The sequence below is a fragment of the Lytechinus pictus genome, chromosome 9, assembly GCF_037042905.1.
Source record: "Lytechinus pictus isolate F3 Inbred chromosome 9, Lp3.0, whole genome shotgun sequence".
Lineage (NCBI taxonomy): Eukaryota > Metazoa > Echinodermata > Echinoidea > Temnopleuroida > Toxopneustidae > Lytechinus > Lytechinus pictus.
Window position 1 is genome coordinate 7,747,251 of NC_087253.1, and position 25,351 is coordinate 7,772,601.

General features: G+C 39.1%; 2 protein-coding genes across 2 annotated transcripts in view; both read left to right on the plus strand.

Moving 5' to 3' along the window:
- Positions 1 to 496: 496 nt before the first annotated feature.
- LOC135155564 (scavenger receptor cysteine-rich domain-containing group B protein-like) lies at positions 497 to 6,255 on the plus strand. The gene is made up of 5 exons (XM_064105046.1): positions 497 to 509; positions 1,794 to 1,853; positions 2,895 to 3,049; positions 4,681 to 4,904; positions 6,249 to 6,255. The coding sequence occupies exons 1-5, from the start codon at positions 497 to 499 to the stop codon at positions 6,253 to 6,255; spliced, it is 459 nt and encodes a 152-aa protein (XP_063961116.1).
- The window catches only part of LOC129267820 (uncharacterized), a 72,688-nt gene continuing 49,133 nt past the window's right edge, over positions 1,797 to 25,351 (plus strand). Inside the window, exons 1-18 of the mRNA XM_064104598.1 lie at positions 1,797 to 1,853; positions 2,895 to 3,049; positions 4,681 to 4,876; positions 6,249 to 6,557; positions 8,184 to 8,498; positions 9,928 to 10,233; positions 10,645 to 10,989; positions 11,360 to 11,668; positions 12,174 to 12,476; positions 13,107 to 13,448; positions 14,472 to 14,780; positions 15,622 to 15,795; positions 17,715 to 17,843; positions 18,383 to 18,724; positions 21,664 to 22,011; positions 23,116 to 23,433; positions 24,046 to 24,354; positions 24,636 to 25,031. Of these exons, the coding sequence (XP_063960668.1) occupies positions 6,344 to 6,557; positions 8,184 to 8,498; positions 9,928 to 10,233; positions 10,645 to 10,989; positions 11,360 to 11,668; positions 12,174 to 12,476; positions 13,107 to 13,448; positions 14,472 to 14,780; positions 15,622 to 15,795; positions 17,715 to 17,843; positions 18,383 to 18,724; positions 21,664 to 22,011; positions 23,116 to 23,433; positions 24,046 to 24,354; positions 24,636 to 25,031 (4,459 nt within the window). The 5' untranslated portion in view covers positions 1,797 to 1,853; positions 2,895 to 3,049; positions 4,681 to 4,876; positions 6,249 to 6,343. The remainder of the gene's footprint in view (positions 1,854 to 2,894; positions 3,050 to 4,680; positions 4,877 to 6,248; positions 6,558 to 8,183; positions 8,499 to 9,927; positions 10,234 to 10,644; positions 10,990 to 11,359; positions 11,669 to 12,173; positions 12,477 to 13,106; positions 13,449 to 14,471; positions 14,781 to 15,621; positions 15,796 to 17,714; positions 17,844 to 18,382; positions 18,725 to 21,663; positions 22,012 to 23,115; positions 23,434 to 24,045; positions 24,355 to 24,635; positions 25,032 to 25,351) is intronic.

Below are 25,351 nucleotides of genomic sequence, written 5' to 3' on the forward strand. Positions count from 1 at the left end.
AAATCAATGACTTTATGGATATACTTTCATATCTAGAAAAAATTATTGAACAAACATGCATTTCATATGTTGACTTGCCTGGCTTTCCATAGTTGCGAAACTTGCGATTGATCGGATCAATCGTAACTCTTTGTAAGACGGGGCCCTGATATGCTGCACACACAACACATGCATCATTTTTTGTTTCTAATCCACTAAGACTCTTAGTGGATTAGGAAAGAAAACATGATGCTTTACATAAAAAAAATACATGTACAATGTATTAAAGAAAAAAAACACAATTCTCACACTCCCATTAAATATCTCATCACAACTGCAACTCCTGTGACCATACCATGTAGGCTGTGGTCTATTCATTATGGTTTTTGTGATTATCTGTCATGAAATGAGTTGCAATGGATTTAAATAAATTTATCTAAAAACTTAAATTGCAATTGATTTGAGTTTGTGTAGTTAAACATATTGTGGGGTTGAAAATAATACAGTACTAGTATATATGGAGAAATACGGTAAGTGTTTTAAAAACTGAAGAAGGAACAGAAGCTCAATCATACACATCAAATGGAAGCAAACGGAGAGGAGAAGATGGAACTTAACTATGAAGACACAGGAACAAAATTGAACTTAACTTGATGAAGTCTGGTCGTGCACTGCTTTATTTGCTGGGCTTCCTTGCCTCAGTAAAACTCAGAATTGCATTACAAAATTAGCATATATTCAAATTACACAAAATCAACCAATGAAAATAAAGAGAATGGAGAAGCCAACTGAAAGTGGAAAAGTCTAATTCATAAAGATAACCAATAAGAGATAGAGGATGGAAATGAATAAGATGTTGAGATGATTACATAATAAGAATGTTGAACAAAAGAATCAGATGTGGGAATGTAATGAATGAACACATCTGAATAGGAAAGGAATGACAGGAGAAGTAGGTTGAAAGTCAAATGTAAATGGATGACAACAGAAGCATCAAGAATGTAAACAAAGCTGAACTAAAAACCAAAGCTTGAACCATAAATAACTATTAAAGGAAACCGAATGTCAAAATAACAGTCCTACAAAATAAAGTGATCCAATGAAAGGAGGAGTTTAAGATTTATCTCTCTCTCTTGTATCCTTCCTCCATTAAGGTCAGAGATCGCTAGTATCCGTAGAAATGAATGCAGACACTTCCTAAGGGTTGTTAGAGCTAGAAAAGTTGCTGAGGAGGTTTTGGGGGGTTGTGTGAAGATTGCGAATAAAGTATAAAATAAGTGTGTGGAGCTGGGTTTTACTGGCATTGTTGAGGTGCACAGGGGGAAGAAAGAGAATACACTCTAGAAATTGCTGAGGGTCTGTCTCAATGTGATTCTGATTTGTGACACAGCCAGGGTCACTTTACTTAATGTTGACGTACTGAGATGCCGTTCTTGTCCTCATGTAAACTAAAACTATTGAGGGAGTAGAGGTCTACTCGGGACGTCGTAAAGGCAACACCGGCCTGTGCAATATATTATTACTCATTATTAATAGGGATATAACAATTTTGTGATACAGCTATTCAATTGCACAGGAGCAATTCAAGTCCTATGGTACGCATGTACCTATACTGTACTGTACATACATGTAGCACATTTCTTGTGCAAGCTTACATACATAAAAACCTCACATTGGTGTGAGTATGTTGAGGGAGAGAGACTAAGGATTGAGTCCTTCCATAAAATTTCAAATTACAAGTGTCCTGTGCGCTTGATACTGACCAATGATCATTCTTTAAACTAGTTTTATCTCTTGTTTTATTTGTTTTTCAGGTGAAGCAAAGGAATCGGGTACTGAGAGAGAGAGGCGATTGTCGGCCTTTGATGCTATATGTAAGTCATATGTCACCAGCCAACCAAATGATAAATAATAAGTCACCTGGGAAGAAGGTTCTGAATAAATAGGGAAAAAATAATGACAATAACAATTTAGTCTTCAAAAGCAAAATGTTGAAAATTAGCTTCTCTGAAAGAGTAATCCTGCTTCATCGTAGTGTCAAATTTGAACTTGAAAAGTTGAATAAGAAAGATACAAGAGTTTATTTGACACTTTTTTTAAAGGATTAATTGGAATTAAACTGAGATTGCACAGTGTGTGCATCTCATGCCTGAGTGAACCTACATGTAGAACTTGAAACCTTGTTTGCTCCTTATCTTTTTGAGCTTTCACTGGACTTCTTCTGCATTCAATCAAGTTCTTGACAAGTTATATATCATTCTAAAGCTTTAGGATGTGCCTTTTCAAGCTTAATAAAAATCTCAGAATTCATTATGGGCAACTTAATTATTATTGGATTTAGGGTGGCCAGTTACTCTGTAGTCTTGCTCTCACATATTGTAGCAGTTCCATTACTTAAAGTACAGTACGTTCAGAAGTACATGTAGTTGTTGTACAGTAGAAGTAATGGTATAGTAGTACTAGTAGTAGTAGTAATAGTAGTAGTAGTAGTAGTAGTCGTAGTAGTAGTCGTAGTAGTAGTAGTAGTAGTAGTAGTCGTAGTCGTAGTCGTAGTAGTAGTAGTAGTAGTAGTAGTAGTCGTAGTAGTAGTAGTAGTAGTCGTAGTAGTAGTAGTAGCAGTAGCAGTAGCAGTAGCAGTAGCAGTAGCAGTAGTAGTAGTAGTAGCAGCAGCAGCAGCAGTAGTAGTAGTTGCAGCAGCAGCAGTAGTTATTAGCTGATCCAAAATGAAAGCAGACTTTCCAAAATCTAAAAGTTTCAACATAATTTCAGGAATTCAAGTGTCATAGATCCATCACTTTTGACCCATAATGTATAGAAATGTCAAATATTGAACCCCAAATTTGTTAGGAATTTCGCAGTATTTGAAATCAAAGTGTAAAATTCAAATAAAAATATTTCCCTCTCCCTCTCCTCAGTGAATGAATATAAGGCTAGCCAAGACCCATCTAAGAATATCAGACTGATTGGAGGTCATACAACGTATGAAGGCAACGTTGAGGTACGGCTAAGGAATGGCAGTGTCTGGGGGGCTATATGTGACGACTCCTGGGACGAACAAGATGCTGAATTGGTAAGAAACTTCTCATTACTACTTTTCACAAAATTATTACTTTTTTTGTTTATATTTTTAAAACAAAGTGCGGGGCCCTCGCTATGGAATTCCCTCCCACAAGAGATCTGGGATAGCAAGTGTGTCGAAACATATAAGATAAAGCTAAGAATTTACCTCTATAAATAATTTTATCAGGGATAATTTTTTGGGGGGTTATTTTGTTTTGCGCCCCCCTTCACTTTGGCGCCTTAAGGCTTAAGCATCTCTTACGAGATGGGTATGGCGCCTAATAAATTGCTTTTATTATTGTTATTATTACTGTATTAGCCTATTGTTTTAGGGGCCAGGGGTTACTTTTTACACTGTTACATTGGAAGCCTTAACATGGCAATGAATGAGGATTTTGTGGGGGTCCTTTTTTGATTTCTAGGGCTCTTTTGAGCATGGGAGGGGGGGGGGCAAAATCACCCAGTTTGGGGGTTTGTGCCTCTATTTTCCTCCCCTCTTTTTTTTTCGGCATGTTCTTCTGTCTCTTTCTATTTTATGTAATTCTTTTACCGTACTTTATAACAAGTACATGTAGGAGTTAAGTAACTACAGAGTTCTGTTTCTTTAAAATAATGCTTGCAATTCCATTATTTTATTGAGCAAATGTGTTTTTGTGGGCTCCGTAACACAAAAGGTTAGCAATTAATCGTACACATGATTTTCACGATTAATTTTATATTATTTTCAATGCAATCAATGTAAAAAAATATTATACAATGATTTTTATGAGCTTTGTGTTACGGGCCAATAGTGTTGTAAAACCGTATTGCAAATCCACCGAATTGTATGTACAGTGGTACAAAACCATAAACTACGCAGAGTGTTTGTTTTATAACAATGCTTTATTTAATCAGCATTGCTTCACTTAGGTCTCCTCGTCTTCCTTTAAATTTTTTTCTTTTCTGTCTTAAGCTGTATAATGTATTTAAAAACAATGTTTTCTGCATACCGTACTCTGTTTTATGTATACCTGTATGTTTTATCATGTACTCTGCTTACTGTTTCATACACACTTGTATGTTTGTCATGTATTCAAACTCAAAGTTGGAAGACAAATAAAATGAACTTATGAACTAATCATATACTTTGTGAAATATTCAATTATAAATTACTAACTTTTGGCAAAGAGCACTGCATTCACACTTGAATGAAGTGCAATATAAACAATAAAATAATTCTGCACCATTCACGGTTTTCAGGTCGTTTGGTTTTGTACCATGGTAACCATCACCATTCTGAACATGGGCCTTACTGTCTGCAGGGTTCCCACAGTCATTGCAAATGCTGGAAAATTTGTGGTCATGGAAAGTCAGGGAATTTTGAAAATTTGTGAAAAGTCATGGAATGCATTTACCTCTTGGCTATGGCAGCTTTCCAGTTTGTCGTGTCTTGCAACTCTCATACTCTGCTATTATAATTGGTGTTCATGATTTCCATTTTTCCCAGTTTTGTGACATCCCAAATTCTATATAACTCCCGGGACGTCACGGGAAGTCATGGAAAGCAGCAATTTAGTCAGTGAAAAGTCAGGGAAAAGTCATGGAATTCTGCGGGAACCCTGTATGTGTGACTTGACAACTTCTTTTCTTTCTTTCTGTCAGGCCTGTCGGACCCTGGGTTTTCAAGGTTCTTTGGGGGCCACTTCGAACAGCTTCTTTGGGGATACGTCGGATGAATACCACCTGGATGAGGTTCGATGCAAGGGAGGTGAAAGCGATATCTTCGAGTGTTCTCATCTTCCGTTCGGTCACCACAACTGTGAGGAAGGAGAGATTGCCGGGGTTCATTGCATACCAGGTGGGTGTTTCAGAAAGCTGTTCTTACAGTAAGTTCAGAGCGACTTTAAGAATGACTGGTGGACCTTTCTTGCATGTTAAGTAACCACCAATGAACATTTAATGATCAATATCATTTACCACAAGAAAGGTTCACCCGTCATTTTTAAAGTCATTCTTAACTTGCAGACAGATTTATGGAGGCACAATAGCTCAGTCGGTTTCGGATTCCGGTGACCCGGGTTTGATTTCCACTTGGTGCGCTAGTGCCCTCTGGTAAAGCATTAATCCTCATTACTAGGTCCCCCTTAAGCCATCGGTCGTCAGGTTGCTTGCTAAATACAAGCATTCATGCTTTCTTAGCAATTACTGATTAGGTTAAGAAATCACCACCAATCGCCACCATGAAACGGCCCCCAGGTGTAGTCAGTAGTCATACATTTTTAAATCCTGCTTTGTTCCAAGTGAAAGATGAATGCCAGTTGAAATGAGTTTGTACAGAATCCATTAACATGATCATCCAAGTGACTGTTTGTATGAAATATATGAAAATATGTGGCAAAGGATTCTGGAAGATATTGTGAGCTAAACATAGCACAGATTCAGGGGCCTGTTTCACAACATGCAGTTTCTTGACTTTGCCCACTCCACAGAAATATGTACTACATGTAGTAAATTAGTCTTATAGTGGTTTTGTGAAACAGGCAACTGAGCCTTTGGGTTAACTCGTCACCTTAAAAATAGTTGATGGGGCCGTTTCATAAAGCTGTTCGTAAGTTAAGAGTGACTTTAAGAGCGATTGGTGATCCTTTTTTGTGGTAAATGATATTCACCATTAAATGTGTACTGTTGATTATAAATAGCATGTAAGAAACGTTCACCAGGTTTAAAGTCGCTCCGAACTAACAAACAGCTTTATGAAACACCCCTAGCAGTCCTTTGGTTTAAAATGCACAGAGCAAAGAGTGAAAGATAAATGAACATAGTTGCGGTAAACACTGATTTCATTAAAAGTCTATAAAACCAAGGTTAATTACAACTTATAGATCTAGGTCTGGTGTGTCAACACAGGCACATGCGGAACAGTGTATTATTGCTTGAGAAAAAAACTGACACTGAGCTAGAATGTCTTGTTGTTTATATGATTGACATTAATTACTCCTTAAAATTGTACACTTATATTCATACTTTGTTTCTATTTAATTAAATTATATTGTACTTGTTTTATTCACGTTCTGTTTAAATTGTAAAGCGCTTAGAAACTGTCTTGTATTAAGCGCTATATAAAAGCTCCATATTATTATTATTATTGCTTAATTTGCTAATCTCGTAAATCTTTCTTCATTTCTAGAAATATTCCCATGTAAAAAAAACCCTCTGTTTTTTTCATGCAGATATTAGACTCCGAGGGAGCAAGAACGTCCGCGAGGGTCGAGTCGAGATCAGTTACGACGGGGAGTGGGGTACGATATGCGATGACTCTTGGGACATGGTCGAGGCCGACGTTGTCTGCCGTATGATAGGGTATCCCCATGCCACGGCGGCGCCCAAGGCAGCGAGGTTTGGTCCAGGTGAAGGGGCCATCATCCTTGATGAGATTCAGTGCGATGGATCGGAGAGGACAATCCAGGAATGCCCCCACGACGGGTTCCTGGATCATAACTGCCACCACGGGGAAGATGCCAGTGTGATCTGTGATCTGAGTAAGATAACATGGGTCATATTTATTTCATGTTTACTTTCACACAACAAGTAACATACCTAGTCTGCTGTACAGAATATGCAGCCTACTCATGCCGTGTGTACTGAAGGCCCTCTCAGAACAGCAAGTTTTGTATGTGCTAGTCTTTTCGTGGGGACACACTTGTTGATCAAAGTTTCAATCAGGGGGTGTAGGGACAGTGATTTTCCGCGATCGCGGAAAACGGACGGAATTCACGGAAAGGGCCTTTTGAAACGGAAAGTGGCATTTCAAACGGAAAATCACGGAAAACGTATTTTCCCTCAAAATACACAGAATAGCAACAGAAATTACTCCAAAATCACAACAAAATGAGAATATTAAATGGCCACAAAACCCCAGAAAACACGATCTCACTTTGCTACTATCATGACAATTCACACATCGTGACTGCACTCGACATCAGCACACTCGATTGTACCCCTCACCCGTACCCGGCCGGCCGGGTTGGGCTTCACATGCACACATATCGTTCAACTACACGGTCGTGTGTTGCTGCCCTCTGCGTTTGAAGATGTAACAGCACGATATCGTGGTCTTAAAATCCAAGATGGCGGATTGGCAAAAGCCGTTGACTGATGATAACGATGTCCAAAAAAAACCAAAATTATCGATGAAATATCATTTCACCGTGAAATAATGCTAATAATGTGAAAGGTGAGGATGTATGCATGTTAAATGGGTTTGTAAAAATATTTTATGCACCCGCATAGATCCGATTAGAACGGATTCTATTGTGTTGGTACAGTAGCAGATACAAATTTTGACCAGTGCGAGTGTACGTGTTGTGATTTTGCTATTCAATGTGTAAACGGAATTTCCGTTTTCTGACATGCTGAAACGGAATTTGAGATTTTCTGAAACGGAAAAGGCAATTTTTTTTAAACGGAAAATAACTGTCCCTAGGGGTGTGCCTGCAAACTAACACACCACTGTACAGCTTTCATGTCTACAGTACAAAATCTACATTGGGTGATTTCAAGTACAGTGCCGGTGTTGTATTCAGAAAAACAATACCGATTGCGTAACTGATAGCCCATGACGTCACGCACACATGCTGCGAACTTGAAATCGCAATTTTTCCAATCCCTGGGGGTTGGTGTCGGTGAATGTGGAAATCACACATAGATTGTAATGCATGGTTCATTAGAATAAACTAACGCTCAACATAAAACGGTAGAAATGCCTCATATTTTCTGAGGTCTATCCCAACACCAGCATCATTTTAAGTACAGTGTTGTTACATCACCAACACCAGATTTCAACACCGTACTTGAATTCACCCACTGTAATGTGTATATATAGTTGCAACTGAGGATTTACCTCATACTCGTTGCAATTGTGTATGGTACATAAGTGCATCCTCCACCCTCAAGTCAACCCTCCTATACATGTATGTATTCTTTTCCTCTACTTGTTTCTTCACTTGTTTTTGCCATCACCTCTAACTAAAACCACCCACCTTAAATTCAAAATTTCTTCTTAAAACATTGCCCGTCATCCCTCCTGGAATCTCGTATCGACCCATAAAGTCAATATTGTGTCCCGAACTAAAGCCTTGCAACCATGTAACTCTTGTACTCCTCAGACATGCGGCTTGTGAATGGCACCATGCCAGGGCGTGGTCGCCTGGAGGTGTACCATACCGGTAAGTGGGGGACGGTTTGCGATGATGCCTGGAGTCTGGAGAACACCAACGTTGTCTGCCAGGCCCTGGGATACCCCGAAGCCACAGAGGAGAACCTCCCGCTCCAGACAAGCTTTGGTTACGGCACCGGTGATATCATCCTGGATGATGTGGTTTGTCGAGGCAACGAGACGGAACTGTACGAGTGTTTGCATGAGCCATACTTTAAGTGCAATTGCGAGCATAGTGAGGATGTCAGCGTTACGTGTCCACCTGGTACGTTATTTGCACTTAACTTACTTGCTTATGGATACTAATGGATGTCTCTGTATTTAGTTCCAAGTTCTGTCTCCTCTTAAGCTTGGCCGGATCATGACTCAGTGGTAGCAGTTCAGATTCTATCCATTCAATCAGAGCAAAAATCTCCCCTTAATAATGGAGCTGCTGTATAAATTTGCATAGTGCCTTTAATAGGGGGATGCAGTGTAGGCAATTATGCTTTTCTGAAAGCAGCCAGAGCAAAGCACTTACAATGATTTTCTTATCACAGCACATCACATCAGGTATGGAAATAAAGGACTTCTCCTGTAGGTTTTCCGGTCTTTGCTTCTGGTAATTGATAATTATTTAGACAGTTTAAAATTGTGAAACTTTACGTACGTTGAGAAATTGAGGTTTTAAATCTTTCCCCCCTACCAACACTTGTCCAAAAGATGTTCAAACCTTTCCACTGATTTAGCTTCCAGTACTTCTCTAGGCAGTCTGTTCCAAACAGAAATTACTCTTTGACTAAAACATTTACTCCTAAATTCCAACCGAGATCGTCCTGTGAAAAGCTTGAACTTGTGACCTCTAGTTGCTGAATATATTTCTGGTGTGAATAGACCCCAAACTTTCTATTTAACAGTTTGTAAACAGTAATCATATCTACACTTCATCTTCTATAAAACAGTGAGTGAAGGTTGAGTCTCTCTACAGACCTGCCAACCAGTACGTTTTTGGCGTATTTAGTACGTTTTTGCAACCAAAATACGGCATTACTGTATGTTTTTTCTTTGAAAAATATGTTTTTGTAAAAAAAAAATTATTGAGAAAAATCATCTCTATATGTCTCTATTTCATTAAACTTACACAAATATTGTTATTAGATCAATGTAATTTCAGGTAACTTGTTTTTTTTTCAATCATTTTGTTAAAACCAGGGTGAGATATACACATGTTTCAATGTTGTTGTTTTTTCATCTGCAAGAGCAGTGCACATTTTAGCTTGCATGCAGCTTGAGCGCCGCAATGAGCGAGTGCGCCACGCATTTTATTATGAAATACACTTTTTTGGGGAAAAATACATTTTTTTTAAATCACAGAATACAATTTTTCATTCCCAGAGGTTGGCAGGTCTGTCTCTAGACGTAGCTCATACGGTAAACTCTGGAGACCAGGAATCATGCGAGTAGCTCCCCTTCTCTACTTTGTCTGCATCCATTTTGAATCTCACATTCCATAACATACTGTATGTTCCCATATTCCAGATGGGGTCAAACCAGAGTTGTAATTGTTTAGCATTTACAGGTAAATGTGTACAGCATCAATAAACTAGTTGCCCGTTCAGTGGTGCAGAAGTGATTACCCAGGCTTAGAACACATGATGCCTGGGTTTTTTTCCTTAAATAACTGATATCTGTTTCCTGTAATTATACTCTTGTAGTTGTTCGTCTGGTTGGGGGCCGAGCTCCGGAAGAGGGCAGGCTTGAAGTTTATCACAATGGATTGTGGGGGACGATCTGTGACGACGGTTGGGATATGCAGGATGCTAACGTCGTTTGTCGCATGCTTGGGTACGTCGCTGCTGAAGAACCTCTCCTTACGGTCTTCCAGCCAGGGAGTGGCAACATCTTCCTTGATGAGGTCAATTGCCATGGTAACGAGACAAGCATTTGGGACTGCGAGAGTGATGGACTTATGGTCCATAATTGCGGGTCCATTGAGGATGTTGGACTGCGATGTAAAACAGGTGAGTTAAATTATTGAGGCTGTGCTTGAAATCATTAACTCTTCGCCGTTTTGTTCGAGTAGAGTTACATACATGTACATATTGCATTTAACACATACACAATAGTGATGTGTCCAGCCAGCGCATTGTATATTGAACACACAAAGTATTTTTTTACAATCAACCAATCAAAAGTTTTATTGTGGGTTGAAATAGCATAGTCCCCTCTTAAGATCGGATCCTTAAATTATATTTGTACATACATGGTTTTCTTGAAAGTTCTGTGTACTTCTTTCTTTACAAAAGACATTGTAGAAATGTCCTATAGAAAGGTAATGCACACAACTTGGAATTTAACTGCGAATTAAAGTCACACTTCAAGTTTGTGAAAAGCTCCCATGCTCATTTCTTATTTCACACCTTATCCTCCAGCGTTTACCACCCATGAGCCCATGTCCGAGCTTGAGGTGCGCCTTGTCGGGGGTCAAGGTGACCGTCAGGGTCGCGTCGAGGTCTTCTACAACGATGCGTGGGGGACCGTCTGTGACGACTCCTGGGACATCAGGGATGCCGAGGTCGTCTGCCGTATGCTCGGATTCCCCGGGGCGGAGTCGGCGCTTCTGTCCGCGTTCTTCGGTGAGGGGTCGGGCAGCACGTACCTGGATAACGTTGACTGTACAGGCGAGGAAGAGAACCTCGCGCAATGCGTCCATAACGGGATCATGGTTGAGAACTGCGGGCATCACGAGGATGCGGGCGTGGTGTGCTCCCCATTGGGTATGGAAATAATCGGTCATTGTCATTGGCCTTCCTGGCAAATCTTCTATGAAAAATACTGCACATTATTGAAAAAAAAAAGGTTGAACTTGAATAATGGTAAACATTTTATAGCAATTTTTAGTCTTACATGTAAGCACCTATTTTGTGTAACTTAAAAAGAAACCTTAGCACTCCGTTATAGAGCTGATTTATATCATTGATAATATTGATCATTATGTCAGAATGTCGCAGATCGTTTAACTCAACTGTATACTCAATCGCATAGCTTTATTGACAAATTTCAAAACAGAATTGAACTTCTGCAAGGATAATTTGGAGTGACATATTGTTGACTGTTATTTTCTCTGATTTCATTCAAATTTTACAGTTCGTTTGGTGAATGGTAGCCACTACCGTGAGGGTCGGGTAGAGCTCTACTATGACGAAGAATGGAGCACGATTTGCAACGACGAATGGGGGATCCACGATGCTGAGATTGTTTGCCGGATGGCGGGATTCCCGGGGGTCGAAGGTTACCGAGTCTCCGGAGAGTACGGGGATGGCAGTGGAAAGATTATCTTGGACAATGTGAACTGTAACGGGAGTGAGTGGGATATCTTTGGGTGCGGCCACAATGGTCTGTTTGTGCATAACTGCAGACATTCGGAAGACGCTGGGGCTGTGTGCACGTCAAGAGGTTTGTTGACCAAAAGTTTTGTTTTTATCAATATACACATAAAATCAAATTGTACAATGCCATAAAGATAGAGATTTTTTCTTATTCAATTTTTTATAGATTTTATGAAATATAGATCCACCAAATCATTGATAGATAGGTAGATACATGTAGATAGATAGATAGATAAAACAGATGGAAAAGTACATGTAAAAGTCAAGAGTCAAAAGTCAAAGTTTCATTGAGAAATATAAACATTATGCTTGATTTGTCCTCAGTCCTTTAGTCCTCTGGTTGCTTGCTTACAAGCAAACATGTTTTCTTAGCAGTAAACAAAAAGCACCACCACTTTAACTTTACAATATTTACTTTTTCATTAATTCCGTTTTCACAATCTAGTAGGTCTCCTTGGTGGAACCACTGGAAATGAAGGTCGTGTTGAGATTTATTGCAACGCTAATAATATAAGACTTCTTATGTGTATGAATGTCAAGTTTTGTATATCGATTCTATATGACCAAACCAGTACGTCTTGTTGGCGGCACGACTAGCAACGAAGGACGCGTCGAGATGTACCACAACAACGCTTGGGGAACCATCTGTGATGACGGGTGGGATATCAAGGACGCGGACGTTGTCTGCCGGATGCTCGGTTTCTACCGGGCCGAGAGCATCCCGTCGTCGGGGAGATATGGAATGGGGCGGGGCCAGATCCTCCTGGATACGCTGCAGTGTAATGGCACAGAGGGTGATATTCTGGATTGTGAGCACAATGGTCTCCTGAAACATGACTGTGATCATGAAGAAGATGCGACTGTGATTTGCCTTGGTGAGTCTCCTTGCCGTAAATAGTGATGCTCAAACGTTTGTGAACCCAACCAGAAAATGAACCTGTATATTTAAAGTGTTTAAGTTCTGCAATGTTTTAGATATTTGTAATCCCTGGGGCCGTATGTTAAAAATTGTCTTAAGACAAATATTGTAACTTGAGAGATATAATAAACTCGGTATCCTGAACATTCTTGTATCTTTTCTTGTAACATTTTTTTGTAACTTTCACTGAGGACTTATGATGTCCAAGCAAAATATGTGTAAAACTGAAAACGGCACATAAATTTCTTTGTGCGCAAGACATCGTATCGAGATGAAAGGTATACTGAACATTCTCTTATATTTATGTTCACTTCCTTGGAAAATACACTAAAATTTAGAGATTGGGGGCAATTGTAATTTAATGTTACATGCAATATTTCTTGGTCAACAATAATTTCTTGCTGCATTTTGCAAGAACATCTTGCTTTTCAAAATGTCTGACATTCTGGAGATAGTACTACCGAGACTTATTTCCAGATTACTGATTAAAGATAATTTTAGCGCGCTCTTATCTTGCTGAGTTATCAACAAAGTTAAGACAATTTTCATAATACCACGGACCCTGTATATTTTTCCCTCAATACAGCCCCAACTGAAGCAGCGAAGATGACCTTGGATATCCGTCTTGTTGACGGTGGGAGCGCACGCCAGGGTCGTCTAGAGGTGGAATACAACGGCGAATGGGGTACGGTGTGTGATGATGGCTGGGATTTGCGTGATGCGGAGGTGGTATGCCGCATGCTCGGTTTTCCTGGGGCGGAGAACGCCCTCTCCGGTGCGTTCTATGGAGAGGGTACCGGGGCTACGGTGCTTGATGACGTCAGCTGTGAGGGGACGGAGGAGGATTTGGCGCTGTGTCGGCATAACGGTTATCTGATGGAGAATTGCGGTCACAGTGAGGATGCGTCAGTTATCTGCTCTCCGCTAGGTAAGGTTGTCTCGGTTTTGGCAAGGAGGATCGAAAATTAGCTTGAGATATGAATGCACTATCAATCTTGTATTATTATTTTAATGCCTAGAAACCTTTCAACCAGGATAACAATCAAGTTTCTTGAATTCTTTGTTTGTTTCATGTGTGTGAATTACAAATATCTAGTGATAGAAGTACAAGTAGTGGAAGTAGTAGTAGTAGTAGTAGTAGTAGTAGTAGTAGTGGAAGTAGTAGTAGTAGTAGTAGTAGTAGTAGTAGTAGTAGTAGTAGTAGTAGTAGTAGTAGTAGTAGTAGTAGTAGTAGTAGTAGTAGTAGTAGTAGTAGTAGTAGTAGTAGTAGTAGTAGTAGTAGTAGTAGTAGTAGTAGTAGTAGTAGTAGTAGTAGTAGTAGTAGTAGTAGTAGTAGTAGTAGTAGTAGTAGTAGTAGTAGTAGTAGTAGTAGTAGTAGTAGTAGGAGTAGGAGTAGGAGTAGGAGTAGGAGTAGGAGTAGGAGTAGGAGTAGGAGTAGGAGAAGGAGAAGGAGTAGGAGTAGGAGTAGGAGTAGGAGTAGGAGTAGGAGTAGGAGTAGGAGTAGGAGTAGGAGTAGGAGTAGGAGTAGGAGTAGGAGTAGGAGTAGGAGTAGGAGTAGGAGTAGGAGTAGGAGTAGGAGTAGGAGTAGGAGTAGGAGTAGGAGTAGGAGTAGGAGTAGGAGTAGGAGTAGGAGTAGGAGTAGGAGTAGGAGTAGGAGTAGGAGTAGGAGTAGGAGTAGGAGTAGGAGTAGGAGTAGGAGTAGGAGTAGGAGTAGGAGTAGGAGTAGGAGTAGGAGTAGGAGTAGGAGTAGGAGTAGGAGTAGGAGTAGGAGTAGGAGTAGGAGTAGGAGTAGGAGGAGTAGTAGTTGGAGTAGTAGTAGTTGGAGTAGTAGTAGTTGGAGTAGTAGTAGTTGGAGCAGCACTAGTTCTGGAAGTAGCATTAAATGCCTGTTATTAATATTTTCTTCTTTTTATGTTAAGAATTCACTTATTCTCTGTCTTCGTTTACAAAGGTCGTTTGGTAAATGGCAACAACTACCGAGAAGGAAGAGTAGAGGCGTATTACGAAGGCGAATATTACTCCGTCTGCGACGATCTTTGGGAGATGGAAGAAGGAAATGTTTTCTGTCGGATGCTTGGATTTCCCGGTGCTGAAGCGGTTCACGCGCTGGCCAACTTCGGACAGGGCGAGGGCGACATTATCCTCGATAATCTCAGCTGTGATGGGACGGAGGATAGTCTGTTCGACTGCGAGGGCAGCACACCGTTTGAGCATAACTGCAAGCATAATGAAGATGCAGGAGTGACATGCTCACAGAGTGGTAAGCTTTTCTCTCTCTTTATCTCTTCTGAGCAGGTGTAGGTCTGTAATTAACTAAGTCTTAAGTCATTGACTGCTGAATTCTGTAGGCTTTGTCCAGGGCTCACCCAGTTCCAGTAAGCAAAGGGTTAATCTGTTGACTACTGAATTTTGAGATTCCCAAAGTCTTTGTACATGTACAGGGACCACGCATTTCCATAAGTAAATGATTACAACATGCAGGTAATTCTGAGATACCCAATAGTTTGGACCATGTTTTGTAATGCAATTTTGTAATGTCTCGATCATTTCCTGAAAAACAACCCAAATTGCTAGTCAGATGAACAATTACATTTCTGACTTTTCTCCTTCATCATTGCGATGATGGAGAAGTCAAAGCAATTTTTATTGAGGTTTTTATAGTACCAAGCAAGTGACTCCACATTGGAATTGTGAGTTGAAAAGAATTATCAAAAGATCAATAGCTATTATTTTACTACATTATTATTAGAGTGCAATGAGTTACATGTATGCCGTAAATGCTGTAATTTCAATCACAAAAAAAACAAATATTAAAGTCTCAAATATTCTGTGACATAATTTTTAAAGTGATCATAGCTGAGCGAAATTGACAAATAGCGTCCTATATTGAACCCATTTTATACTGGTTTCATGCAGTGATGCCTATGGAGATTACTAAATGAGAGAATTTGCCATTTTCTAGCCGTTTTTCAAAAGTGGTAGAAACAGCTTTAAAAAGGGAGAGAAAAGGGCCACAAAATGGCACGTTGCCTAATGTGTTTGTATGCAAGCTAAATATTGAACTCTTTTTCTAATTTTCTAAGACATTTATCTTCTGACAGTTCGCCTTGTGAATGGAAGCGATGCCCACGAAGGCAGGGTGGAGGTCTACTACGCAGGGGTATGGGGTACCGTCTGTAACGATGACTGGGATTGGAATGATGCTAACATCGTCTGTAAGATGCTGGGCTACTCTGGAGCTGAGGTATCGCAACAAATGGCAGACTTCGGAGCAGGTGGGTTATCTGGTCGGTTGCATTTTCAAAGGTAAAGTCCACCCCAGAAAAATGTTGATTTGAATAAATAGAGAAAAATCAAACTAGCGTAACACTGAAAATTTCATCAAAATCGGATGCAAAATAAGAAAGTTATGACATTTTAAAATTTTGCTTATTTTCACAAAACAGTGATATGTACAACTCAGTGACATGTAAATGAGACAGACGATGATCTCCCTCACTCACTATTTCTTTTTGTTATTGTATGAATTCTACAATATCTCATTTTTTACAGATTTGACAATAAGGACCAACTTGACTGAACCATGTAGTATTAAACAATGCTAATTCCACATGTTCAGGGAGGAACTAATCATTGTTTCACTTGATAATGAGCAGAAAATAAGAAAATCCCTTGGTCAAACCTTTGTCTGTTTTGGAATTTCGTTCAGCTGCGCATTGCCAAGTAATGATACAATACTGATGGTTTCATGCAAAATACTGATTTCTAAATCAGTTTTTCGTTTATTAGTTGTTCTATGGCATTTCTTTGAAATTACTGATTTCCTCACCAAAGTACTGATTTTCAACTTTTAAAGTACTGAAATATTCTTGTTCAGGTTGGCAGCCCTGTTTGCTGGACACAGCTAATTGCAGTCAAAGGCAACATTAGAGACAGTGACTTTCCGTTTCAAAAAATTTTCTTTTCTGTTTCTGAAAATCTGTAATTCCGTTTTAACTTTATCTAAAAATGGAAATTCCGTTCTGTCACCGAAAATGTACAGAGCAGAAACCTGAATTCCGTTTTGCAAAGGTGAATTCCATGAATTTTTTACATGAAAAGTATAACAACCAAACAGAAATTCTGTTTTATTTACTGGTAAAACAGAAAATCACTGTCCCTACAACATAGTGCTATGAAATGAAGTAACTCAAGGTTATTCAAAGATTAAGACAGAGGCCTTGCATTCTATCTTACATTGAACATATCGGTTTGTTGATGATAACACATTGTTATTTAACTCTTAATGTGCCATTCACTGTAATCAGCAAGTGCCATTCTTTTCAAAGAAACTATATTCAATTGTTTTATGTATAAAAAAGGGAATCACCCCTGAGACAATAATATTAAACCTCTTGACCATAAGCTGTAAGAGATGGTCCGGGCTGAAAGTATGTATAGCTTAATAAATAGAGTAGAATTCACTGAGCAAAATGCCGAAAATTTCATCAAAATCGGATAACAAATAACAAAGTTATTGAATTTTTAAGTTTAGCAATATTTTGTACAAACAGTCGTCATGAATATTCATTAGGTGGGCTGATGATGTCACATCTCCACTTGTTCTTTTGTATTTTATTATATGAAATTAAGTTTATTCAATTTTTTTCCTCCAAGAACTAGTCAAATTGGATTGAGAACTGATTTAGTGCATTAGATATTGATTGCTGCAACTTATTTCATTATAAGGGAGACATATTATTCACACAAGTATGAAATAATGAAAAAAATATGATTTTATGTAATAACATACACTGTACATGTAAAAAACGGAAAGTGGAGATGTGACATCATCAGCCAACCTAATGAATATTCATGACGACTGTTTTTACAAAATATTGCTAAATTCTAAAACTTTAATAACTTTATTATTTGTTATCCGATTTTGAGGAAATTTTCGGCATTTTGCTCAGTGAGTTCTACTCTATGTATTAAGATATAAATATTATCAGCCCGGACCATCCCTTGAACTAAACAATGGAATCACTCATGCATGCAATGCACTCCTCAAAATGTAATAGGCACAACAATAGCTGTATGACCATGGCACGAAAATGTGTTCGTGGCACTCCAGTGAATGGCACGTTAAGGGTTAATGTTTTGAATAACGAGGAATTTAACCAAAGTAGTTATTTCTTTTTTTTTATTTGAGTAGGTGTTGGTCCCATAATTCTGGATGACGTCTCCTGCTCAGGGGATGAGCTGAGTATCTTTGATTGTCCTTCGATGGGTATCTTCAGGCACGACTGTGAGCATGCAGAGGACGTTGGTGTTATATGCATAGGTTGGTCCCTTTTCAGTTTTCAGTTTTGAAGGCTTGTTTCGATAAATTGATTTGACCATAAACAAAAAATGATGTATCTGCAGATACATCATTTTGCCATGATTCAACCATAGAAAATAATTGATATATCTGCAGATACACTAGATTATCACGATATCGCCATAGGAACTGTATGATGTATCTGCAGATACATCATTTTGCCATTATCGTATGACTAATATGGACAGTTGGAGATTTTGGCTAAATGTTGTATCTACACAAAATCATTTATTTTGATGAAAAACACAAGTTAAATGTTCTAAAAACTATTAAAAACTATTAATGAAGATAATTTCAATTACACTCTAATAAATCTAACTAAATTCTAGACTGGCAAATTTTCTTTCAAAGAAAGACAAAAGCTTTAAATTCAAAGTGATTTTTCTATGAATGTGCATTTTGCAGATACATCGTTTTGCCATGTAACGTCCATGTGGGTTAAGACCCAAATGTACCACTTCACATTGTGCAGTCCAAATATATTTATTTTTGTATTGTAGAAGACAGCAAGGAGCAACAATCCAGTCTCTCTCTGCGTCTTGCCGACGGACCGAACTCCAGATCCGGTCGTGTCGAGATCAAGTACGACGGAGCCTGGGGCACAATCTGTGACGATGACTGGGACGTCAACGGTGCCGACGTCGTCTGTCGCTCCCTCGGCTTCCCGGGGGCGGACCAGGCAATACTCCGCGGTCGATTCGGGGCCGGAGAGGGCGCTATAGTTCTAGACAATGTGAGATGCGATGGTTCGGAGGTGAACGTCGAGTCTTGCTTGCACAATGGATTCCTGGAGAATAATTGTGACCATGACGAGGATGCTGGTGTCATCTGCCTTCCTCAGGGTAATATAATTGAGTTCTAAACTCAGTTGCCCTTATTCTGAAGTCGGGTTCAAATTAGACCATGGTCCAACTCTGTTGTAAAATTATGGGAAGCCAAAAATTCCAAAATTTGGTTTACGCTGTTCCTCATGACGAAAAACCTCCATTTGAGAACACTATACCCCAGTTTCTTTTTCACCAATTCTCTTCTCCAAGTACTATAAGCCCGAACTGCAATTTAAGTATCAAAACACCTGTTTCTTGACCTCGGTCTGAAGATAACACGACAGCCCAGCACATACAGTCAGAGCAGGGGGCCACACACGATGGATTGCAACGTGTCTAAGAGCCTGCTATGGAGTTCCGTGTATACACGCGGTGAAGTGCAACTTTTTTCTTCTTTCTTCTTTTCTTTCTTCCTTCCTTCCTTCTTTCTTTCTTTCTTTCTTTCTTTCTTTCTTTCTTTCTTTCTTTCTTTCTTTCTTTCTTTCTTTCTTTCTTTCTTTCTTTCTTTCTTTCTTTCTTTCTTTCTTTCTTTCTTTCTTTCTTTCTTTCTTTCTTTCTTTCTTTCTTTCTTTCTTTCTTTCTTTCTTTCTTTCTTTCTTTCTTTCTTTCTTTCTTTCTTTCTTTCTTTCTTTCTTTCTTTCTTTCTTTCTTTCTTTCTTTCTTTCTTTCTTTCTTTCTTTCTTTCTTTCTTTCTTTCTTTCTTTCTTTCTTTCTTTCTTTCTGTCTGGCTGTTTTTTTTTCGAACGTTAGGACTGTATCAATGCGCGAGTGAACGGCATGCATCCCATATTTTCTTGCTGGACGTACAGAAACTATGGGATGCATCGCAGCGCTGAGGGCGGTCCCTGCATGCAAAGCATACCGTAATTTTTATTCGCTTATTTTCCTTATTTCGAGGTCGATTTTCTTCGTTCGAAATTGAAAAAGGACTAATATTGGATGTCTGAATACAATATGCCTTTGGAAACGTGATTAAATATCGAATACAATAATTTCATTCCGAAGGTCCTTCTACAGGCAGAGAAGTCTTACGTAATAGCACAGCTGTTGTTTATCATTTCGTCCTTGGCTTTACTGGCCTGTGGAGGTGAAATTGAGACAACGGGGATTACCTGGCCAAGATGGGTTTATCGGGGCTTGGAAATGTTCAAATGAAAAAATTAGAGTTTCAAATGAAAAATGGGGTCTAAAACCGCAGTTTGCGATCCGAACTGCGGTGACGCCTCAAATGGGGTATTTTTGTAATGCCTTATCTTTACTTAAGCTCTTCACTAATTCTTTAATGGTAAAAGCAACAGATTGTTTTTTTTTATCATTCCCAGACAGTTAACATTGAGAGTCAAATGAGCTTACTTACTGTACCTCATAACTGTTGAAGATCTATGTCACAATTGGCTATCCATAGTTTAGTCACAAATTTAGATCAGATTTTAAATAAATTATACCCGACTTCAGCCAAAAAATCGAAAGCACGGTAGTCAGTCAGACTCTGTTATATTTTGTTGCATATCAAAACAAAATCCATTGAATGACTGGTTATGGTGGTACTAATTAGTTTTACATAATTATTGTTTTTATTCTTAAAATACATATAATTCACTGCAACAACTTAGAAAACATGCAAAACTGGGAATGGGTTTAGGTAAATGATTATCAGGGAATTTTTTTAAACTTCATCAGGGAATTATGTTTTCTTGAAAAGCTGGGAACCCTGTGATAACCCTGTTCACACTTATTTTTTAACCTCTGAGAGAAGGCACTGTGAGATTATGAGATCACATGCATCATAAGGAGTACAGGGTCCCGTCTTACATAGAGTTACGATTGATTCGATCAATCGCAACTATGGAAAGCCAGCAAAGTCAACATATGAAATGCATGTTCGTTCAATTTTTTTTATAGATATTAATGTATATCTATAAATTCATTAATTTCTTGACAATGTGGTTTCTTCTCCTTTGTTTACAAAGGACATTTTGCAAATTTCCTGTAGAAAAAAATTATCACACTGATGGATTTCCATAGAGTTACGATTGATTGGATCAATCGTAACTCTTTGTAAGACGGGGGCCCTGGTCTACTACAATTATGTGCTAAAATTATGGGTATCCATAAACGTCAAACTTTGTTTACAATGTACATTGTATGATCCTTTTTGTAAAATATCAGATTCTCAATCAATATTATCCCCATGGTTTTAATCAGATCTTATTTTCTTTTTTGGCTTTATGGCAAAAGGAAATAGTTGCAGCAAACAATTATTTCGTGAGAAAGTGTTCTATATCAAGGTTAATTGTTGCCATATTATGGTATATCTAAATCTGGTACTTTAATGAAAACTTTTCTTTGTGAAATCATGAAATCTTTGCTTATGCAAATCGATAATTATGACGGTCATTAACACAGAAAAGCATATGTGGGAATATGTATTGATACTGCTTGGAAAAATACCAGACATTTGATGGAATCCTGTGCTTATTTTGCTCATTTCTCAGCAATTGCACATTTTCTTCAAGAGCTATTTGGTATACATGTTGTATATTTTTTTATTTATACATACAAACACTTTCATTGGATTCTGTTTGAACTCATTTTTTGATTGTTACCACAACTGGTATCTGTCTTCAAAATCCTTGTGTGTGGATTCATTTGAGTACAAATGTGCTATCTGTCAAGATTTGGTAAGGATTTTTAAAAAAGTTCACGTTGATTATTGAAAAACAACTCAATTTTTTTGTTGTATCTTATTTATTGCAAGAATAGGTCAGCAGTAAAGTGGTATAGAATTCCCAAATGGCTTAAGTTCACAAAATAACCATAAGTTGAATGACAAAGCAAAATTTTCTCTTTATTCAATGTTGTCAAATTCTTCTCAGCTTTGAAATACATAACGATATAAAAAATATAAGGCATTGCAAGTGTCCTTTTGACAAGGTTTTTTATATTGTCCACAGCTCGGCTTGCGGACGGGTCAAGCTACCGCGAAGGGCGCGTGGAGCTCTTCTACCAAAACGCCTGGCATACAGTCTGCGATGACCAGTGGGATGCGCTGGACAGCGCGGTGGTCTGCGACGGCATGCTCGGTCTCCCGGGAGTGGACGGCCCCCAGTGGGAGCTCTCCTTTGGGCCAGGGGAGGGGGAAATCATCATGGACGGTTTGAACTGCTTGGGGAATGAACCGAGCATGGACGGTTTGAACTGCTTGGGGAATGAACCGAGTCTGTTCCAGTGCCGCAGCCGAGGGCTGTTCGTCCATGATTGCACCCACTTCGAGGATACTGGTGTGATCTGCTCCCCTTCAGGTAACATCCATTTTGCATAAGAGTGATAAGCAATACTTTTTACAAATAGTTATATTATTGATTGACTGATTGAATTAATAGACATGTATTCTCAGAAAAAAATTGAATCAGCCCCAAATGACAGGTTTTCAGCAAGTCTGTTTTCAATCTCATGCAAACAGCAGCATGCAGTAAAGAATGAATACAAAGAATGAAACATCATACATGAAATACATAAATTTGTAAATGATATTAAATTGTGTAAATGACAGATAGTTCTTTTAGAAGCAAGTGAAATTACAGGCATACAGGCAGACAAAACAAGTGAAAAACAAGTTAAAGGGATCGTTTAACTTTGTGAGCAGCTGATTAAAAAAATTCTCAAACTGATTTGAAACGTGCGTATGAGTGCCTGTATTTGTCCTCAAAAACCCTGAAACAGACCACAATATAGGATGAAAAACTCTAATTTAGATACAAGTAGCAATTTATTAGCCTGATTTTGAGAACCGTCTAGTAGACGGGTTCAGCTTATGACCAGTTTTCTCCAATTCAAAAAGTCAGTTGGCTATTTTGACTGCCTTCTGTTGTGTGTATCTCCTATACACACACTATTAGCTGCACTGTACATTCAGTGTATACCTTGTACACACTGTATGTAGGTCATGTGTTGTGGTGCACAGATTCCCTGTATACACATAGTCATTGAAACCAACTCCCAATTATTTCAAACTTTGGTTTACATCTCCAAGGTTTTAAAATTGATCCTGTAAATATAATACTTTGAAACTTTTGGGATGGTATTTTTACACTATAAGCCTAATGTTTAGCCCATTTTCAGGAACCAAAATGAGAATTTTTTAAATCAGAAAAAAGTGAAATGATCACTTTAAGACAAGACATGACACTTGCTCTAAATGTCCAAATCACTAAAGCAAATGAAACTTGCAACTTTATGATTTATATACTTGAGAAAGTCGGTAGCAAGAAGAATCGTGCCACCTTTGAGTTTGTTTTGCTTTATTTTCATTCCATCTAGCTAGTGGTTTCAGACAGAACACATTTAAACAGAAAATAGTCCCTAGCCCATTGAATTCCATCAGAATCTTTGTGTTTCACTTCCAGTCCGTCTTGCTAATGGCTTTCGAGAGCATCAAGGTCGCGTGGAGTACTACTACAATAACCAATGGGGAACCATCTGTGATGATGAATACGGATCTTGGAGCATAGAGAATGCCAACGTGGTCTGCCGGATGTTGGGCTTCGTGGGTGCCGAGAGTGCCCGCGGAAGCGCTTTTTACGGAGAGGGCGACAGCGATATCGTCCTAGCGAATGTCCACTGCAACGGGAATGAGACAAATGTCGCAGACTGCTCACGGAACCAGTTCTTGGACCACCTGTGTGCACATTCGGAGGACGTCGGGGTAGCTTGTTCACTTGGAGGTGTGTCTTCTTTTACGCAATTGATTGTCATTACTAGTTGTATCATTACCGAGGTGACAAATTTAGGATGTCCGTGTTTCATGCATGTATTTGAAATAGCTATAAAGGTAAAATACATGAGTACCAAGTAAACAGCAAGATCCTAATTTGCAAAATGCTTGACAATGAGTGAAGTAAGTACATTTATCCAAGAACGAGCTTGAGTTTGAGGTGGCTGGTCAGAGAGGAAGGATCTGACAGAAGAAGACATGGAAGCAAGTAGTGGAGAAGAGTAGGAGGGTTGGGTTCAGGGAGGAGGATGCACCAAACTTAGTAAAATGGAGGTAGCGTGAGAGGGGTTCTCTGAGAGTGCAATGTTTATCCGGCCACCCCCATCGTCACGGACTAAACTACATCTAAAACCTGGATGACTGCTGACTTACCCAAGCAATCAAAGCTAAGAGTTTGATGAAAATCTTCAAAATCATCAGTTTTCTGAAGCCTGTCAGGAAGTTCAGATTTTCTCGGAATAAACACAAGAAAGGTCAAAATTTCCTAAGATCCACCAATATTATCCCACTCATTAAGTAACGTACATGAATATGATTATGCTTACCCATTTCTTTTGTACAGTTCGTCTAGTTGGAGGCAACAAACCGAGCGAAGGTCGCGTTGAGGTGTTCTACCGCAACGCTTGGGGAACCATCTGTGATGATCTCTGGGATATGAATGAGGCTCACGTCATTTGTAGAATGCTCGGGTACTCCGGAGCCTCAGGATATACGATAGGAGCATCTTTCGGACAAGGCCAAGGTGCTATAGTCCTGGATAATATGATGTGCAATGGCACGGAGGAGCGGTTGGCCGATTGTGATCATAATGGATTCTACAATCAGAACTGTGGACATCACGAAGATGCTGGGGTTATCTGCATAGAGGAAGGTAATTATTCGATTCGAAAGTCCTTTGCATACTGAATCAATTCCTGGGGTTAATGATGATTATTGTATTTATGGTATTTTCGTTGAATCTAGATGTCAATTTAATCAGTTGGCTATTGATACTGTGACTCCTATTAACTCCTGTAACTCCTATGTAGGCTTTTTACAGTGATAATCCTGTTCCAGTAAAAAAAGAGGTTAATTCATTCATTGCAGCTTCATAGATGTACATGTATGTAAGGTTGAAAATTTCAATTTTTCTGAATTATATCTTGAATGCAGTGATTCCTCCTCCTGAGCCTTCAACCCCTGAACCCACCCTCCTGCCTGGTACACCTCTGCTTCCCATCGAAATCACGAGCGGGGCAGTCCGCCTCCAGAACGGCAGCTCCGACCGTGAAGGTCGCGTCGAGGTGTTTCACAACGGCTCCTGGCACCCAATCTGCGATGACACTTGGGACGAGCTGGAGGCGGACATCATCTGCAGGATGCTAGGCTTCCCAGGGGCAGTTCTTGCCAAGCGGCACTCCTACTTTGGCTCGGGGAATGGAAGCATTCTTTTGGATGACCTCGGTTGCTTCGGCAATGAGACAGATCTTCTCTCGTGCACACACGGAGGGCTGTACCAACATAACTGTGGGTCGATAGAACATGCTGGAGTCATCTGCCAAAATACAGGTAAAAAGAGTGGCATTTTTTATAACATGATTTCCTGATATAGGTAATATTTCCTAATGGAAACAGGTTTGACCTTGGTTTCCTTATCTAAATGATCTTGCCCAATTGAACTTCCTTGGTCGTGCTGCAGTATAGTCAGTATGTTTTATGTAAAAGAACCTCGTCCTCAAATGCAAAATCAGTAATGAAAATCCGCTACCACTGTACAGGAATCTAATCCTTATATAACACATTCTTTTAGATAAAACAATTATTTATGTTAATACTCTGTAGATGTTTTGTGGCTAAGTGGATAAGTCTCCGTACTTAGGCTTAAATCC